Here is an 18770-nt window from a genome sequence, read left to right on the forward strand (position 1 = left end):
ACGCTCTTCCGATCTGGAAGGTAACAAGATATGCAACCCACTCGCACTGGCTTCCGGGGAGGGCGGGGGGTCTCCCCCTCACATAGTCTACTACGGAGCCAGTGTGCAACTATTACAGTAGGACGATATCTAGGGAAGAAAGTGTGAGTTCTTGTTGTGGGACGAGGGCGAAGGAAGGAAGTGGGATGCGGACGAAGACAATGATCTGGAGATGCTTCGAATTCCAGCACACAGATGGTCAGGCTGGCGACAAAAATCCCAAGCAGTGTTGAAGAGAAGCGGTTAATGTGGCAGACGCAAGCTAAGACCTTGTTCTGCGTCTAAAATTGTACAGTTGCTTTTAAAACGCTACGTCTCACTATGGCGCTTGCTAAAACTGGGGCACCCCAAGCCCCGGCCCGCCGTTGTCTGCTCACGGACCGGTAGTGAGCACAGTGACGACAGTTGCCGAACCTTGTGCGGCCTCTGCACTCTTTTTTACTCTGAGAAAATTCCTGATGCCACCGAAAACTATGCAAATCGAAAAATAACACAATTAAGGACTCGATGACGGTTCCACGACAAACAGAACTGCAAATTTCGGTCCACGCTGGTAACGGCGTTATATACTGACTGCCTCATTCAGCCCCAGCAGATCCGCCTGTGCCTTGTTTGCACTTAGAACAGCACAGCGCATACGCACTTTAGCTCGCTAGTGCATAAGCTTTCCATTCCATTAATTTCTTTCAATCTTCGACGGCCCCACTCAACTGCTATTGAAGCATGGCCTACCCAAAGCTTATACTGTAGTGGAATACAGTATATACTGGAGTGGAACTACAGCATATACTTTTGGTAGGCCATGCTTCAATGGCAAGGACTACCCAATGTAGGGAGAGTTGGTGTGCCCGCATGTTCGGTTGCCTTTCAGCAGGAATTGCTGCAAGGAGTGCTGCACCTCATTGGCGGCTGCCACCTCTCCGCAACCGCCCCAGACTCTTCTACCGCTGTGCCCGGTACTCCTGATGGCTGGAGGAAAGGGTATCTGCTTTTCTGGGAGCCTTACCTTAAGTCTTTTGACAATGTTACAGCTTACGATGGTTGAGAACGCTTCACTTGGTAACAGCGCATGGGCATAAAATATGCGAGCTACGAATCCCCTCCCCTAAAGGGGGTGCGGACTGGCCGTAGAGCATTGACTGACACTGAAGGCACCTTCGAAAAACGGGAACAATACTCTTTATCGGCAGTATCCCTTAAGTCTTCAGAATTCAGTATAGTTTTTCAGGGTATGCCCTCCCTAACGGAAAGGAACGCTCCGGCTGGGCGCCTCGTCCCATTGAGACAAGAGCAGCACTCGCAGCCCATCCAGCCGAAGATGTTTTTATCGCAAAAACAATTCATGAAGAATGTCTCCCCTCTTGCTCACCGTTCAAATGCGACGGGCGCCGCGACGCGGGGCCAGCGGATGAATTCCTGTTCCTTTGATTATTTAGGCCATTTCCGAGCAGTCAGCTTGCCACGAGAGCATCGCGGCAGCCTCTTTCGCACTCATGTCGGCTTCTAGGAAGAAGGGTTTGCCCAAATCAGGGGGCGCTGGCGCCGCTAACAATGTCGGATGCCTGAAGAGTTTTCTTGCACGTTCCTCTTCGGTCTCCAAATAAGTCGCTTTTCCTCTGAGTAGATCGGTTAGAGGGAAGGAAATAAGAGCGGGTCCAGGAACGAAGTTAACAGTAATGCGATGCAAGATTGAGGATTTTTTGAATGTCCTGGCGAGTAGAGGGAAGCGGCGCCCTCCCATTGGCCTCCTTCGCCGGATCTGGTCCGGCTCCCGCTGCACGTGCGTCAATCGCTGAGAAGATAAGTGCTTGCATGGGAAACAAACACTTTTTGCTTGTCCGGGTGGAAAGAGACTTTTTTCTGCTTCCACAATCCACTTCTTCTCGCGTTTCAGTGACAGCGCACCTTACAATTGCTGCAGATGCTTCACATTCCAGGGGAACAGAGACATGCTGTCTATGAATACTGCCGACCACCTCCTGTTGGTTCAGTTCAAGAAGTCTTGACTAAACTGTCAATGCAGCTTCGCAGGCGCATTGACCAGCATCCAGATGCTCTTTACTTGGTGAGTTCGTGTCTGAAGTGCAGTTTCGTGCCTGTCAGCACGATGCACTGGAACTAGTCAGCGAAGTCTGTGACTTCGCTGACTGGGCGTCACAAGCATATGTTTTACGGTGATTTACTGAGGAGCGGTGGTCGGTGGCAATGCACCAGCCACATTCTTCTGCTTCTCCATCCCTGGATTGTCTCCCAACGCTCTAGTTAACGGCTACAATTTAACCTGTCTGTCTAGTTCGCCCGGTTGCAACTCACTTCTCTGCCCAAGACGCTAGGGTAGCCTTCACTTTGGAACAATGACTGGGGCTGCGCGGGGAGTGGGTTCTGTGCACCCAATGCATTACATCGGCTGCGCAGAATGCGGTCGGCTTGATGGGAATACCCCCTGCTATTTCGTTCATTTGCGATCTCTTCCTTCAATTGTGACAGTTTCTGGTCTTCGTTGGGTGATAGAGGGGCGCAATAATCAAAAATTGCGGTCTTTGTAACACCACCGGGGTTTGCATGCATTTCTCCGTTGTTTACGGCATGGCCCCAGCATTGCTTTGGTATTTCTTCGCATTTTTCGTCTTGAAAGGCATTTTTCTTCTCTCTACTCAGTGGATGTGACTGCTGTTATTAGCGTCGAGAGGCGCACTTCCTCGCTGCTCACCGCATGCTCGCCCCCACCCACACCATACCTATGATTATCTCATGAGGCGGCCTAAAGTAGAAATGCCATAGCATGGTAATATGACCGATTTGTAGTTTGAACCTGCATTTAATACTTACAGTGCAAGCGACTCTCATGTGATTCCTGCCATCGGCAAAACACAGTCCTCCAGGCGTTGTCGATGGAGGAGCTTGCGGCTCCTCGCCATGGCTTCATATCTCAGATTCGCTTTTCAGCCTGTGTCCACTAGCTCTAGTTGCTTATTACTGCTGAAAATAAACTAGATACACACAAATTGAGGTCGAGGGGTCTGCAGGTGCAGCTTCCACCTTGTGTGGCCTCATCCTGCCCCGCTCGTTGTTGCGGGTTAGTGTGATTCATTGGCGGCTTCGTTGGTTCCCCTGCAGCCGCCGCACAATGCGTCTTTTTCCCAGCACTTTTAAGTCTCCTGCAATACCGAATTATGATCTTGTGTGTGTCAAACGGATCGGATGATCCAATGGGTACGACTTTCTTGCTTTCGCTGGATTCGCTGGCTGCTGTCCGTTGTGTCTTCTTATCGTTTTCTCATCGGCGGTCTCATTCATGCTCCCGGTAATCATAGGCTCTATCTGGGTCAGCACAAAGGTTTTCCTTCATTCTAAACATGTCGTTGGAAGTGGCATTCTTTTCTCTCCTTGACCAGTAGGTACTCAATTGCCTCGGAGGGATCCACCCTTTTGCCCCGACACGAATATTGTTTTCTCTCTGCGGTGCTGCTAGTTGTGTATTAAGGCCCTCCAGAGGACCGCCCTGCTCCAAAACATATAGTAGCTCCGAGACTGCTGTTAGGCTCCAGTTCACTAAGGAATAAAATCCCTTGGGATAGCACTCTATGCGTAGCTTCTGTTATCAGATTCCACCAAATTCTTCCACAGCTTCCTCCGTCCTTCTCCAGCAGATAAACCTACATCGCAGGGCATCACGGAAAGCGTCCATAGCCCCGATGTTCTCCGGAAAAGTGGCACGGTTGCCCCGACTCAATCACCCTTCTCGTGCCTCCCATTCTGATAGGGGCTAGTCCAGTAGCAACCGTAGCAATGCGCTTTTGACGAAGAAAGTACACCTACAGAGAAACAAGAAGTGCCTCCACTGCCTCAGCCTCTGTTGTGTGCGTCACATTTGGACGGTAGGCAACTGAGGAGGCATTCGCCATGGGTTTTTACTCTCTGTAAAAGCATTGTCGGCTGGATGGCCTCTGGAAACTGCCCCTCCTCCAGTGAAAGGAGCCTCCCAGTCGGTGGTTGGCTGGCCAGCGGCGGGAAGATCCTGATAATCTACACAGAATTCTGGCGATTTGACCGATACAATCGACGAAGAATATTACTTCGTTTGTTCGGAAGAGCCTCCAAGATCAGCCAGTGCTCTACGTGTGGCCGCTTCCTTGAGGGGGCAGAATTCGTAGCTTGCACCTTCTCTTAACCTAGTGGCGTTACTAAGTATAACGAGGCTTCCAGATCTTAGCCGAGGACCTTCCTGAGCTGCTGTGCTGCCAAACGACTTAAAGACAATGCTCCCAAAATACAGCTAACCTCCCCTCCCGCCGCTAGGCATAATGAACACGCCGGCGCAAGGGTTGCTGTTGTTGTAGGGAAGAGGCAGCCTCTCAAGAGTTGCTGCGCTCATTGCTGCAATTTCTGCCTCAAGGCACGCACTTGCAAGTCTGCCTAAAGCGTGTGTAATGCATGCACCAGAATCGTAGAAAATTGATAAGCGTTTACTCTGCCATCAGTATCAAATTTGCACGCAACGGGAGAAACAACGACCAACTTCAGATAGACTATGCAACACTCCTTAACAGCGCGAAAAATCAGACAGACCAGACCACCGCTTTACCACACTGTACATGGAGAAAACTGGTCATAAATGCACCTGCTATGAATCCCCTTGCACAAGCATGTACAGTGCGGTAAAGCGGCGGTCTGGTCTGTCTGATTTTTCGCGCTGTTAAGGAGTGTTGCATGGTCTATCTGAGATTGGTCGCTGTTTCTCCCTGTGAGCGAATGCTGAATGCTGCAAGTGCAGCGTGTTCTGTCCGATGTGCCTGGGTGAACACCTACTTGGCCCCAGTGCGCAACGTCCACGCAAGCCGAAGTACAACGATTGCTACAGTGTTCACGCAGAGAGCAGAAGAAAGTTTGAGTGAGCCTGCATGCGAAGGTGCCATCCACCGTTAGTTCTAACGAGCTACGTTGCAATCCGTGTCAGATCGTCCTCTCTTGCGCAGGCGCAGCCCCTTGGGCCGTTGGGTCCAGGACGTCTGGGGACTTGCGAACAGGTTAGGTGCCTTTCAGGAAACCTTACCTTGAGAATTTGGGCTCGACTGAAGCGCACGCTGTTCCTCAGATACGATCGCTGCCTGTTCATGAAGCACTACCTATACTGCACAGAGGGGACGTTGCTGACGAAGGGTAGCCAATAGACGTCCCGCCAACACCACCTGCCTGCTTTCCTCAAGACTAACCAAGCATTCTACGTCCAAGAATGTGCAATTGTACTAAAGTGCCCCCTGCAGGCTGTCTCCGTCAGTTTCACCATCAGAAGACGCAGCACAACGCGAAGCCTAGATAGACGTGTCCGTATCTGCCTATGTTTCTGAGGGGAGTACTACTATAAAATTAAGAAGATGATGCGAGGAAAACTGTTAAAAGCCAGGAGTTGTAAAGGGTTTGGAGTTACTGAAGTTTATACCACCGTGCATGCAAACTTGTGGCGGAGCCGAGTTCGTCGTCTTGGGGCCCCCACGAGAGCTCCCGCGTTCTCTGGTGTATAGGGATTATCTAGTTGTCTCAAATAATGAACTCGCCTTAACAAACGGCCGAACTACTGGCCCTGCCGTTCCTGGGCTACAGTGTGTCCGGACAGAAAGCGATGGGCAGCTGACCTCGCGCCGATCGTGCGCACAAGTCTTGTTGTCTCGTTGGAAAAGGACTGCTATGTGGTATGAATTTGGTCATGGGAAAAACGGAGGAGCTTTCATTCTACCGGTGCTGTTGCAGCGTACTTCCTGAGACGGGTTCCACGCTCAATTTAGTCCTGAGTGACTCGAACAACTGTGTCCTTTCCGGTAGTTTCTTGCCTACCCTGCCCGGCAGATGATCCTTCCCCTGCATTTCACATGCTCATAAGCAATCGCATCGGCTGCCAATATAGGCGGGCGGCTTCACCGTGCATGTGTGATCGGCTGTCAGCGCCGTTGGCAGAAAATGGATTTGGAAAGTTCAAACGCCTCTTCCGTTTTAGACCCGCCAGCAGTGTCTCATGAGAGCTGCAATAACAGCAGCAGGACTGGTGGTGGTGCAGGCGCGGGGTTGACCAGCAATCAAGGCAGCTCCCCTGCAGCTTTCACACACAAACCCGAGGAAGCCTTGGAGGGCATTACTCTTTCTGCCGCAGAGGCAGAGGGTTGGGTGCAGCCGAGTAGCACCAGTTACTTGGCCACTCAAGGTGCGGCAGCCGGGCCTTCTAATGCCCAAACGAGCTGCGAGTTCGTGAGCCTTCCTTCCCAAAGTAATTCCAGCAGCAAAGCCATTCTGATGCAGCAGGGACAGGGCGTTGGGCCTGCCATGGACTCCGCCGTGGCATCAGAAGATGCGTCTGACGACTTAGGGGGTTCATTTACGGTTATCAATGCTCTTAAAAGGGAGGTATTCGCAACTTCCGCACTTTTGCGAGCTTTGCGCATGCACGCCGTCTCACAGACGCGTGGGCTTTCAGCAGCATCTCAGCAGCAGCTCGCTGCAGCTGTTGCCCCTCTGGTGAAATCTTTTGAGCTGCTAAATGAAAGGCTGGCTGCGGCAGAAGCAGCAAAAGAGCCTCCCCCAGCAGAGTTACAGGAGCAGCATATTCACCCTTTTCTTTTCGTGCTTGCACAGCAGCAGCTGCAACACAAGCAATTACAAAGTCTCAACAAACAGCAACAAATCCTGCATCAAAGCTGCATGCGGGCTTTAGCGTCTGCAGTACTGCGATGTATGCACTCGCCCTTTTTGAGAGAGACCCGGCTTCGTTGCCTCCACTTTTCCTACTGACTGCATTCGTTGTGCCCCGTGGAGACATAATTTGGCGCATATCAGTTGCTTTACGCATCACGTGTTTGTAGAGATATCTTATGCTTTCTTCCGTTTTGTTCTGTGCGTGTTGCGACTTGCAGCCCTTGATCAGTTGTTAACTGTGGGACTTCTTCGCTGCCGCAGCGCGGCAGGGCGTCGGTGTTTGCACGCTCTGGTCTTGTCTTTAAGAAACTGTGCTTTGCAGGCAACCCACCGGCTACAGTCGGCTCCGACGCAGCCCTCTGCAGCCAATGCAACTGCCGCTGCTGCTGCAGTTCTAGGATCCGAGGCCTACGGAGGCAGTTATTTCGCTCCTGCATCGCCTGCTGCCGAGGAGGAGCTGCTGCTGCTCCAGTGCCTAGACCTTCTCAGCAGTTCGCTCCTTGGCCCTGCGGGTATGCACTGCAGCATACACTTCATGGGCATCACGGGCGCATGTATGCGCAACAATGCAGCTGCGTCTGCTCGCGCAGCAGCACGTATTTCTGCTTTGCAGAAACCCAGCACAGTTTATGCATTGGGGTTTCGGCTGACTTTGGTGACTGTCACGGCATTTGTCAGTGGATACCACAAAAATGCCTTTTCTCTATCTCCTGCAGTGGAAGAACAGGGCTGCGTGACTGGCGCTGTTGTGGCATTCAAATGGATTGCATGCTTTTGTTTATGTTTTGTCTTAGGACATGTCTTCTCCGACGCTTGTGTCGCGAGCACAGTTCAGTGTTGCGTGGCCGTCAGGTGCGCCGAGCACGTTTTTGCTAGAGGACTACAACCCCGCCTTTAGCCATGGTTGCTTGTGTCCCTGTCATCTTGCTGGCTGTGAGAAATTCTCCCCAGCAAGCATGACAAATATCCAGCGGCGGGCGCACCTCAGGCTTCTGCTAAGCGAGGTTTCTGCCGGCTTGGTGCTGTCTTTACAGCGGGCCAGCTGGGTAGCAGAGGCATGCGCAGACACCAGAAATTGGCTTAGCAAGATTCCTGTCCCTTTGGTCCCGCCCTAGACGCCCATGCCGTCTCCGAGGTTTGTGTCTTTTGTGTTTGTATAGCCTGTCACATCGCGCCAGCCCTCTGCTGAGAAATGCGGCGGCCTCGCGTGCTGTCGCCATCACACGCCATCTATTTGCTTCAGAAAGTCTTATTTCGCTTTCGCATCGGCAAGGGCAGCTTCATGAAGGAGTGGAAACGCAGCATCAGACAGGAAACACCGATGACCAGCACGAGGAGCGGCGGGAAGAACACCAGCAACGGCAACAGCAGCAGCATGCTTCACCTCCACCGCATTTCATTGCTCGTCTGGAATCTGCAATGTCTATCAGGTCCACAGACACCGCATGCTGCCCTACACGGTATTCAGCAATGGTGAGCCTCCAGCACTTCTACTTTTGTCACCTTTTCGCTGGCTCGTAAGCTTTGTGTTCATTGATTGGGTGCACGACAGTCCGCTTGGGGAGGGTGCGCGCGCGTGCACGCGCGCAAGAATGCGGGCAAAAGCGCATGAGCTGTTGTATTCACTTCTCATTGCCTAAGACAAAGCACACAGGCACTTAAACACAAAAGGGTTGGGATCTCAGTTGCCACTAGGGCGAGACTGAAAATTTCGTTGTAGACACCTGCGGCGCCTTGCCATCCGCAGAAGAGGGAACGTGCATATCTTTTGCTGTGTCTACAGAAGGGCTATGGGCTAGAATGCCGTCTGAGAATCCTAGCGCTCGTTGCTAGGCTGCTGTCGCACGAAAGGTCTCAAGTATCGTCGAACAACTCAGGGAACAGCAGCAGCAACAGCAGCATGGGCAACGCGAGCGTTGGCTCTGTAGGGGGCAAAACTGACGCTACTCTTCCCCCATTCGTTTCAGTTGCTGATTCAGGCTCCCCACATGTAACATCAGAGGGGTCTGGTGATGCGAAGGGGGATGTGTCCGGGAAACGTAATCGATCTGAAGAGCCTCTGCGTGCCTCCGATACTTCAGTGCCAGCAGCGGCAGCGGCAGTTGCCGCCGCTGCTGGCAATCAACACGCATGTGCCTCATCCTTGGGAGACAAGGGCTCGCGGCTGGGGGCCTTTAGTGGTATTGACCGGGTGAGGCAAATTGATTTGGGCGTCACGACTTACCTTCAAGTGTGTTGCAGAAGAACAGGGCAGATGTCTTCTTATAAAACACCGAAGTAATCGAAGTGCCATTTCACATTGTTGCATACGTCGACACCGCTGCGAGTGAGCCGTTATATACTTCAGGAGTTTGAGAGCCTTCTGGGGCACCATGGAAAAGACAGGGCAGCAAATATGGAAGCTAGAGTGCTGTGCCTTCGCTTGCTTTGCGTTGGGCTTGAGGCTGGTAAGGTTTGCGCACTCTAGGACCAGCGGCAGCGGCCTTCTTCTGTCAGGCCTTCCCAGCAGTTCGATTAAGGGCTATAGGGGCAACGTTGGGGGCGCTCGCAGCCGATCCACGAGTTTAGCCAGCGGAAGCTGCAGGGTTGCCGGTGACTTGCAAAAAGAGCTGCGGCGACTAGTATGGATGTTTTCTGCCTTGTAGGAAGGGACAGTCTTTCTCTTTTCCCCAAATTGTTGCAGCCACTTCAGACGCAGATCTTGCCGCTCGTTCTTCAGCAGGACACCCGTTCGACGCCTCTTATGCTGCTCTCTCTTACGCTGAGGTGATTCACACATCCCTCCCGTGGCTGTTGGGCCGCTAGGCAGCCAAGTAAGCAGGGCAGCAACACTGCCAGCCAGTGAAGCGTGCTTGCCTCGTGTGGACGCAGGGTAGTGGGTGACTTCATTGCCTTCCTGCGGCCGTACATCAAAGATGAGATAGAGAGATGTCTGTATCAACTCCTCAGGTGGGGAAAGCCATCACGAGGTCAAGAGCACCGCACGTGTTTGTGGCCCCAATGCCAGAATCATAGCGGCGCATTCCACGTGCGAGCTTGCATGTATTTCTGCGAGCTGTGTCTCTGCTTGACTTTGTCCCTCATAGCTCAACTTCCGCTTGCGCTGCGGCTGCTTTGTCTGGTCCTGCCTGTCCCGTTGTTGTACGTCGTCTCTCGTTCCCGATTATTTTTTCTGTATCGACGTATATGCTTTCCTTTGTTCCACGGGACTGGGTGAAGGGTAGCGCGCCGGGTCTCAGTTAGACTTCAAGACGTCTGTGGTGCTGCAGGCTGTCAACCACCTACCATGGGGGCCCGTCTAAGACATTAGCAGCGGAAGCACAAGAGGTAGCGCTGGACATGTTGCGGGAACTGTGCAGCGACGCGTCGTTTGGTTTCGAGCTGATGCTGAACTACGACGGCGACATCCGCCGCTCGAATGTGTTTGGGGTCTTGGTCACGCTGTTGCTCCAGCTAGCAGCTCCCCGTGTCCCCTCCCTAAGAGGCGCTTACCGCCTTGCAGAATGTGACGTTGGAGGAGGCCAGGGCATCCTGGGGCTTTCGGGGATTCCTCTATCTCAGGCAGCTGTGGGGCCGGCGGCCACTGCTTCGGAAGCATATACAGCTAGAACTCCGACGCAGCAGCAGTCTCCTTCGGGTTATTCGCCTTCCTCTGTTAGCACCACGACGGCCGCGGAGAGCAATAAGTCTCACCACCATGGCGCCTTTCACCTGAGAAGGGCCCCTACGAGGTCGCCTTTGAAGGCTTCGCGATCTTCCGCAGACACCAACACGGCGGCAGCAACGGAGAACTTAGTTACAGATGCGGCTGGAGTTATGCGCCCCGCAGGCCTGTCGAATGTTAACCGCTTGGCTCTTGCTGCCGTCCTTCGTCTTATTTCTTCTCTAGCTTCTCTTTGCGATAGTATGCAGCACAGCAGCATTCCAGAGCAGGAGGAGGAGGAGGGAAAGGACTTTCATCTTGACAAGGCCCAACTCGACCGCGAGTCTGCAGCTGCGTACTTCTTGCGTGTCCAGGATATGCAGCTGCTTTCCAAGAGACGGAAGCACAAGACTCTATTGTCATATGGAGCTTCAATCTTTAACTCTAACTCGAAGGAGGCGATTTCTCAACTGGAGGGCCTAGGGCTTCTCCCGACGCCAGCAACGCCAAGGAGCACGGCTCTTTTCCTGAAAGAGACCGGAGGCCTTGATCTGCGAGCAGTTGGTCTTTACCTTAGTGCCAACAAGCCATGGAATGCTCAAGTAAGTTGTAAGAGTTGCCGCCCACCAGGTAGCTGTTTCTCGTTGCCTTTTCCCGTCGCACAGCAGGGGGACCCTCGCCGCGTAGCTACACTTGGCCCAGGCCCAGGTGTAGTCCATACCTTTGTCATGGCTTTCTACCTCTGACTTTCTTCTCAGGTTTTGCGCGAATTCGTTTCGCTGTTCTCGTTCACTGGTGTTGGTCTTGTTGCTGCATTGCGAGACTTTCTGAGGTCATTTCGTTTGCCTGGGGAGTCGCAGCAGATTGAGCGCGTGATGGAGGCATTCGCCGACGAGTTCTTTCGCCAACAACCGCTGGTCAATTGCCCCCACAACAAGGAGAAACTTGCAGTAGTCAATTCAGAAGGTGCGGGGACAACCACGGTAGCAACAGCAGCAACAACAGCAACGGAGTCGCCGGCGTCAGCTGAAGCCAATCCATTTACTCGGCCAGCAGCAGCAGCGGAGCCACAGGAACTCTCTCTATGGCGCTGGGTGGCCGATGAGGGGTCTTACTCTTTATTGCGTGCTGCGGCCGTGAGAGAAGGGGCGGTAGATAAGTGTCGACAGAGGAGCAGTGAAGACCTTGCCCGGCAGCTCGCAGAGTTCACTCCTGTAGGCCTACCCCGACTGCCAGTACACTGTCTGCATACACTTCGCTGTTCATCGGTAGAATAACTGTACAGCGGCCACAAAAGTCACACTTCAGCTGTGGTTTGCCCTTGCAGTGATAGCCCCTTGTTGACTTGCGTTGCTGGCTTTGTCTTCGACGGTGATGCTTACCTAGCTCATAGGTATTGAGGCTAGGGTGGGACGGGTGATGGTGTTGCTTCGTGTGCAAGCGCTCGCGGCGGCGCTTTTGTAGGCACAGGCTTTTCTATAGAATTGCAAGCAAAGTTTGGTGTTGCAATTCCCTCTCGTCTCATTTGTTTGTTTGCTCTCATTGCAGACTCAGCCACCTCCTGGTTACGTGCTCATGGTGCATAAGGATACGGTGTTTGTCCTATCGTATTCCATTATCATGCTGAACACAGACCAGCACAACTCGCAAGTCCGCAGTAGGATGCGAGTGGAGGACTTCGTCAAGAACAATCGAGGCATCAACAACGGATCCGATTTGCCCGCATTCTTCCTCCAAAACATATACGTTTCCATCAGACATCAGGAGATCAAGCTGAAAGAGGCCCCGCTGACAAGTTCCCAGCCAACGGCTGCACACGGGCAAAAGGCCGATGCGGCAGCCAAAGAACAGCAGCAGCAGCAGTCGCTACCCGATATTTTTGACGTACTTGCAGACGGGTGGACTCCTCCGGAAGGTGCTGGATTGGGCTGGGGGGCCTTTGCGTCTCCCTACAACGGCCCCAAGAGCGCTTTGGCATCTGAGAGCGCGGGGGACTACCGCATTGTGCTGAAACCCCGTACCTCTCGAGCGATGGAAAGCAGCAATACAAGGGGTTCTGATGCATGCGCAGTCAGGGCAGACGCCCGTGATCTACAGGGACTGGCGATGGAGATGTTTCATATCCTGTGGAATGGGGGCATTCTTGCCGTGCTCAGGGGGGCTTTCGAAGCATCACTTGATCTGCGGCAGTTGGAAGAAATACTATGCGGGGTTCTGTCTTTGGCTCGAGCTGCTACGGTCCTTGGTCAGGTTGTCGCCCTAAACACGATTGTAGCGGAGTTGTGCAGCTACTTCGTCTATTCTGTTCCCGCGCACTCTCAGCTGGTGTTGGCACCCATTATGTACCTTATTCGCCGCTCTGGAGCCTCTTTCAGAGAGGAAGGTTGGGGGGCAGTTCTGGAGCTGCTGCTTCGGCTGCATGCACTCGACCTGCTGCCGCCAGCCCTAATGGGCCTAGACGACTTTGAAGGATCAGGAGGCGCAGCTCTCCCTTCTCTTTGTACCTTGGCGCCACCTCCGTTCGTGCCTCCGGCCTCGCGAAAAGACAGAGGGACGGGGAAAAAGGGCGGTGGGTGGCTCGGGGATCTCACGTCCATTTTATTTGCCCTCGGGGACTCTGACGATGAAAGTGATGGAGACGACGGCAGCGGAGCCCAAGGCCATATGGTCGCGTGGTCGGAGGTAATGCAGATACACTAACGTGCCAGTTTCTGCTTTTTATCCTGAAGTGGCATCCACCTTTTAGGCAGTTAACAAAACCTTCCTGCGTGCACCGCCTGTTAGTGTGGAACGAGGTTCACCGTGCAGAAGTGTACTAGTGTACGGACGGGTGAGCGAACCACTGCGCGGCTGTCTGATGCTTTCATTCCGCCTACGGCTGTGCTGTGTCGTTTAGTCTTTTCCTTGACTCGTTCCGTTGGAACGTTTTCTGTGTGTGTCTTCAGGAGCTTAACTTCGCTTGTGACGGTTTGTATGTGTTGAGAGCCTCTACGGACTTCACGCTGCTTCCATCGACCATGGCAGTGGCAGCGGTCTGCAGTTCTGAAGTGGAGACAGACCGTGACGTTTCTGAGGCTCTCCACGTGCAGCGTTCTTCCCATCTCCAAAGGGAATCGCTGGCTCTAAGCGGCGCTGTGGGACCCGAGCACCACCTGCCGAAGGGACCCAACGAACTACCACAGCGAGAGCGTCAGGCGCAGCAGCAGGAAGTTGCAGGGGCAGGTTCACCTTCCGCTTCCCCAGAGGATGAGGAAGCTGCGGCCGCCAGAGCCCCCTACCTTCGCCTGAAGACGGTGTTGTCTCACGGCATCCGCATCGACGTGGCAGTGGCCGAGTACGATCTGTTAGACCATTTGCTGTTTGCTTCAAGCGCCCCTTTCCTAGGGCATTGCTACGATTCATCACACTCCCGGGATTTTGCGCTCTGGTTTGGTGCTGATGACTATGCAGGATTTTCCGTCAGGTCGAACCGGTTTCGTCTCTGTCAACTGCAGTTGTGCTCCTCGTGCACATTGTATTGGGTTTTCCTCCTATTCGTCAGAATCCGGGCGCGTCTCCGGACTGTCCCCTACAGGCCCAGCAACCTCAGCAGCAACAGCAGCCCTCCGCCGATGGTGCAACCTCGCTCAGTGGTAGCTCTGGTGAGGCAGTTGCAAGGGGAGCTGCAGGCAGCACCAGCGCATCATCCAGCGTGGCGTCGGGGCAGCTATCCTCTGGGACACACCATCAGGGGCCCCCTCCACTGCAGCCGCCTGAGGACCTGGGCTTGCCTTCGCTTCCGGGAGCTGAGCTTTCGATGCTCTCTAGCTACCTAGTTGATGCGCAGCGACAAGGCCTGGATGAAGACAACTCTAGACGCAACAGCAGCGTTACCAGCAGCATTAGCAGTTCGGCTGTCTCTACTCCGTCGGGGACAAATGCGTCGGTGACTCAGTGTCCCGGACTTTCTTCGTACACCTTGCCTCCACCCGTATGGTCTCCGTTGCGAGCCGGCGCTTCGCCTCAGCTGACGACTTACAGGGCTTACACAGATCGGCTTTTCTGTTTGGAGTTGCTGGGGGCTCTAATGCTGAGCGAACTAACGCCTGGGAGCCCCTCTCTTCGCCCTTCAAAGGTTTACGGGACGGCTCTCTTACAGAATTGCCCTTGGCTGCTGTGCGCAGTGTATCTGGACACCTTCTTGAGGCGCTACTCCATAGGAACTGCTGCTGGGGGCGTGCCTAATCCACTCGAGGTTGTAGGCCTAGCAGGGCCAATACATTCGAGGCAGCAACAGCAGGAGGCAGTAGCGGGGACTGACACGGATAGGCCTTCCTGGGCCATTGCTATTTTGGATGCATGCAGCAAAGACCCTCTTGCGCAGGCTACCGTGAAGAGCGTGTGCAATGTTTTCCAGTCAATAGGTTCCCGCCGGCTCGTCGAGACCCCCACAAGTGCGTCGCTGCGCGTCTCCACTGCTTTTGTGTCTCTCTTGGTCTCGGGTTGCTTCTTTTGGGTCATGCGCCTTTGCCTTTTGGCTGTGCGGTTGTTGCGTGCAGCTCTACCACACTGGGAGCTGCTGTTCATCGAGCGACTGGTTGTGACTGTACTGAGGATATGCCTTCGTCTGCTCTCTGATGAAGATTCTTTGCTGCTTCCCGTGTACACAAAGATAGGGGCGCCCCAACTTGGGGCCCCCAATACGTATGGCTGTACTCCTGCTTGCCAGGTCGCAATACATTTGCTTCAGCTTCTTACCCTTCTTCACCCCAACATCTTCTGCATGCACGTACAGCGTATCTGCCAGTCTGCCACTGTAAGTTTCGTGTGATTGCATAGCTCTCGGCCGCGCTGTAGCGCTTGAACGCGACAGTGAACGCATCTTCGTATGGCGGCTGGCGTCAATAGGTCTTGCAGCTGCTGTTCAAGTGCCAGCGTTCATGGATGCCTCTACGGTGCGGTTGGCTCCGCATGCTATTTGCCCTGCACCTGATTTGCGTGCCGGTGTGCTGCAGATCCTCGTCTCCAGGCTAAATCTGAGAGCGTGCAGCAGCCCTCTCCTAATCCAAGTCCTTCTGGCTCTATATCAGCGCCTTGTCCCTCTGCCTGCCTTCCTACCAACTGCGCCGTTGCCGCAGCACTTGACACAGCCGCAATCTCAGCAGCAGCTTGCCCTGAGGATCATCGGTTCCCTGTCTGACTGGATAAAGGACCCCGAGGCTTTAGCCTTACTTGTGCTGCAGCACCGCAACCACTACCAGATGCTGCTACAGACCCTGATGGCCGTGTGCATTTATGTACCGCCGTCTTCATCTGTACAGATACCAGGCCCTTCGTCTGTCGAGCGAAGGGCTGAGGGAGAGGCTCAGGACAACCAGCAGCCGCAGCCGAGCGTGAGCAGTGCCTCGTCCTACGAAGCCAATTGCACATCTTTGGCATTGCTGGCGTCTTTACTTCCGGCAATTGGTGATGCGCTGAAGTCCAAGGGAGAGGCGGTTGCAGCATGCCTCTCTGCTGCAGCAAACGGCGCTGCTAATGCGAACGGCGAAGGCTCCTCCACATGGAAAGCTCGTTTGGATTGCCAGGCAATGTGGCTTCAGGCCATGCAAGTAGTAGCTATTGTCTGCAGTTTCTCCGCACGACCCGTGAAGGTTAAAGCGCTGGCGGTGAGTCCGACCTCACCGTTTCTGTATGCGGCTCCAGAGGAGGGCACATTGCACATATCTGCACTCGATAGGCATGACACGTAAATGTGAAGGCCGCCCTGTCTTTGTGCACCCCTGTCGTTGCCGCGACGCGACGGTCACGATTTCGCATCAGGTGGCGGAGGCATGCGCTGCTGCCATGAGCTTTCACAGGTCCTGCAGCAAATGCTGATCCGCTGCAGTACGAAGAATTCGAGCTCCGAAGAAAGTAGAAGCCTTCTTGTCAGCGACAGAACTGTTAATTCCGGAGGTGGTGCGGAGGGGCAAGACTGCACTACTGCGGCTGCTGCTGCACCAGCGGCCACTGTTGTAGCTGTTGCAGCAAACTACTGGGCTACGGCACCAGAAGACGCATATACTTGGAGACTTTGCTTACAATTGGTTGTCTTCCCTCTCCTTAGCCTTCGATTTGAGTATCCGTACACGCCGCCGTCTCCAGGCGATGCCCCTCCACCTCCTCCTCAGCATCACCAGCAGCACGTGAACGGTCACAGTTTGGGAGATTCCGTCTATACCTTTTCAGCAGGGCACGACCAAGAAAACCAACTCCGCGATCCCCACTTCGGTATGCCTTGGATGGCTCTACCGACAAGAAGAAGACTAACCCCCGAAGTTGCCATAAGCACTCTGGGCCTCGACGAAGTAGGATATGCCGACGTCTCTGCTGCTGCTTGCTGTGCTGCTTCTTCTGCTGATGTTTTTTGTTGCAAGAGCCTTTTGCGCAAAGAGCTCAGTGTGCATGCACTGGTCTATTCCTGTCTGGCGCCCCCGTAACTTCTGCCAGCCAGCACAACGCTGGCAACGTCCACCAGCTCATCCTTTGTGGCGAGATATTCTCTGCAGTAGCCCTGCAGCTTTTCTGTATGCAGGTCTGCATCTGTACTGTAGCCGCTCGCTTTAACCCATGCCTTTGCGATTGCTCACTATATTTTTCTCCCCAGGTGTACCAGAGAAAAGCAGCAGCAGCGAGTTTGGCATGCCGTCTCTTCCTTACTAAGATGGAACTCCTTCTGCAGCCGTTCAAAGTAAAGGGAATTTATGTGGACTTCGTGGCAGAGCCGTTGCCGCCTGTGGATGAGTCGAAACTCCAGGGACTTCCAAGAGACCATCCGGGGGGAATAGAGGGACTTTTGCCTCCCCTGACTCAGCTGGTGCAGCTGCTCGTTACAGAAGCAAAGGTGCAATCTGCCTTCTTGAGCACATGCCAGCTGGTGACACGAAGAAGAATTAAGTTTCGCTACTTTCTTGTGCACCTTTTTGGGGGTTGCAGTAGTCGCAGTAGTCTTGATGATCAGACCTTACATTGGGCGTTTTTTCTTGTTTTTCTCAGCATGCCCCAGTGATCTATCGCGATGCATTTCTCGAGAGCATGAAGAACACACTGCTGGTCGTCCTGACATGCCCCTTCGTCGCAGCAAGCCCCATACCGGCGGATTTGAAGACGAGGATATCTCCAGCATCTGTTCTTCCAGTTGTCTTTTCCCCGGAGCAGCAGCACCAGCAACAGCAGCAACAACGGCAAGAACACCAGCAAGAACAGCCGACCTCACAGAAAGGGGAAACCCAAGGGACTCCAAGGGAAACCGAAGTGACTCCAAACGCGGATGAGGCTGCGCAGCTTGCAGCGAAGCAAGAAGCTTTGTTAGGGACGCTGTCTTGTTTAACGGATAGCCAGCGGCTGGTGGTCTCAGCAGTGTCACCCTTCGTCGTCTCCACATTTCCATCTGTGATACAAGAACTCCTTCTGATACTTCCCACCCCGCAACCGCCTCCGCCTCCTCCAAAGCAGGACCATGTTGCCTGCAACGACATGGGAGCAAATGCTGCAGAGGAGGCCTCCGAAGTCCCTGCAGATTGTAGCCCTGTAGCCTGCCACGACAACGGAAAAGATGCAGAAGTTGCAGCGGAAAGTCTTGAGGAAGTCCGTAGTTGTTCTGGTGCAGTTGCATTGCCACCAGCTGATGGTAGTGCTTGTGCATCGTAGCCGAACGAACTGCTAGAAATGACCCATTCTATGTGGCGTAGAGAACAACCGTCACTGAGGGTACGGCTGATATTCCTGCTCTGTGCTTGGAGCGGAAAGCCAGTCAGTGTATGAGCCCACAGAAGATTGCTTGTCGAAGGGCTTGCGAGTTAAAGTGATGCGAGAACAGAAACTTTCATGGTTCATGCATAGTTTTCGGGGGAAACAGGTTTGTGAATTCTGACGCTCTGTTGGATTAATTCGCTCATTCCTTTCTCTCCTTCGACAATTTCGCGCGTTTGCTGAGCGTTTAACCCGTTCCCACGTTTAGTGCGCGCTATCGCCCGTTACAGAGCCGGACAGTTTAGTCAATTTCTCAAGTTGTCAGTTTAACAGGGGAATAATTCTAGAGGGTTGTCCACTCATTGAAGAAGGCAAAATGCTCCCCCAAATTTAAGCGTTTCGCTTTTGCTTGAGCACCACAGTGCTGCCGTTGAAGAATTGTCCCTTCTGGGATCATTTTCTTCGCTCGTGTGCGAAGTCAAGCTGGGACTGCGCCCTGCGCACTATGAACGGGGTCGTAGGACCCGTGACGTTGCTGCACACCTCAAGGGCTAGCCCCTACCAAAGCTTCTATTGAAAGTATCTATTCACTTCTCTCCCCCCACGAGGAGACATTAATTCTGTACATTTGGGGGGGCAACAACTGCCCTCGGTTTGTGGTTGGAGTCTCCTAAGGAGCTTAAGAGGAAGATCA

The 18770-nt window shown here is 53.6% G+C and overlaps 1 protein-coding gene across 1 annotated transcript; it reads left to right on the forward strand.

Moving 5' to 3' along the window:
* Nucleotides 1-5994: 5994 nt before the first annotated feature.
* Nucleotides 5995-18034, forward strand: EAH_00018770 (sec7 domain-containing protein, putative; the record flags this gene model as incomplete). The annotated part of the gene is made up of 17 exons (XM_013393725.1): nucleotides 5995-6760; nucleotides 6942-7235; nucleotides 7518-7575; nucleotides 7884-8196; nucleotides 8507-8914; nucleotides 9071-9170; nucleotides 9369-9489; nucleotides 9595-9672; nucleotides 9993-10968; nucleotides 11125-11580; nucleotides 11915-13048; nucleotides 13312-13700; nucleotides 13817-15161; nucleotides 15361-16011; nucleotides 16204-16692; nucleotides 16992-17261; nucleotides 17381-18034. 17 exons carry the CDS (start codon nucleotides 5995-5997, stop codon nucleotides 18032-18034), a joined length of 8502 nt encoding a protein of 2833 aa, XP_013249179.1.
* Between the last annotated feature and the right edge of the window lie 736 nt (nucleotides 18035-18770).

Source organism: Eimeria acervulina, genomic scaffold (genome assembly GCF_000499425.1).
Source record: "Eimeria acervulina Houghton genomic scaffold, Eah_scaff124, whole genome shotgun sequence".
NCBI classification, from domain to species: Eukaryota; Apicomplexa; class Conoidasida; order Eucoccidiorida; family Eimeriidae; genus Eimeria; species Eimeria acervulina.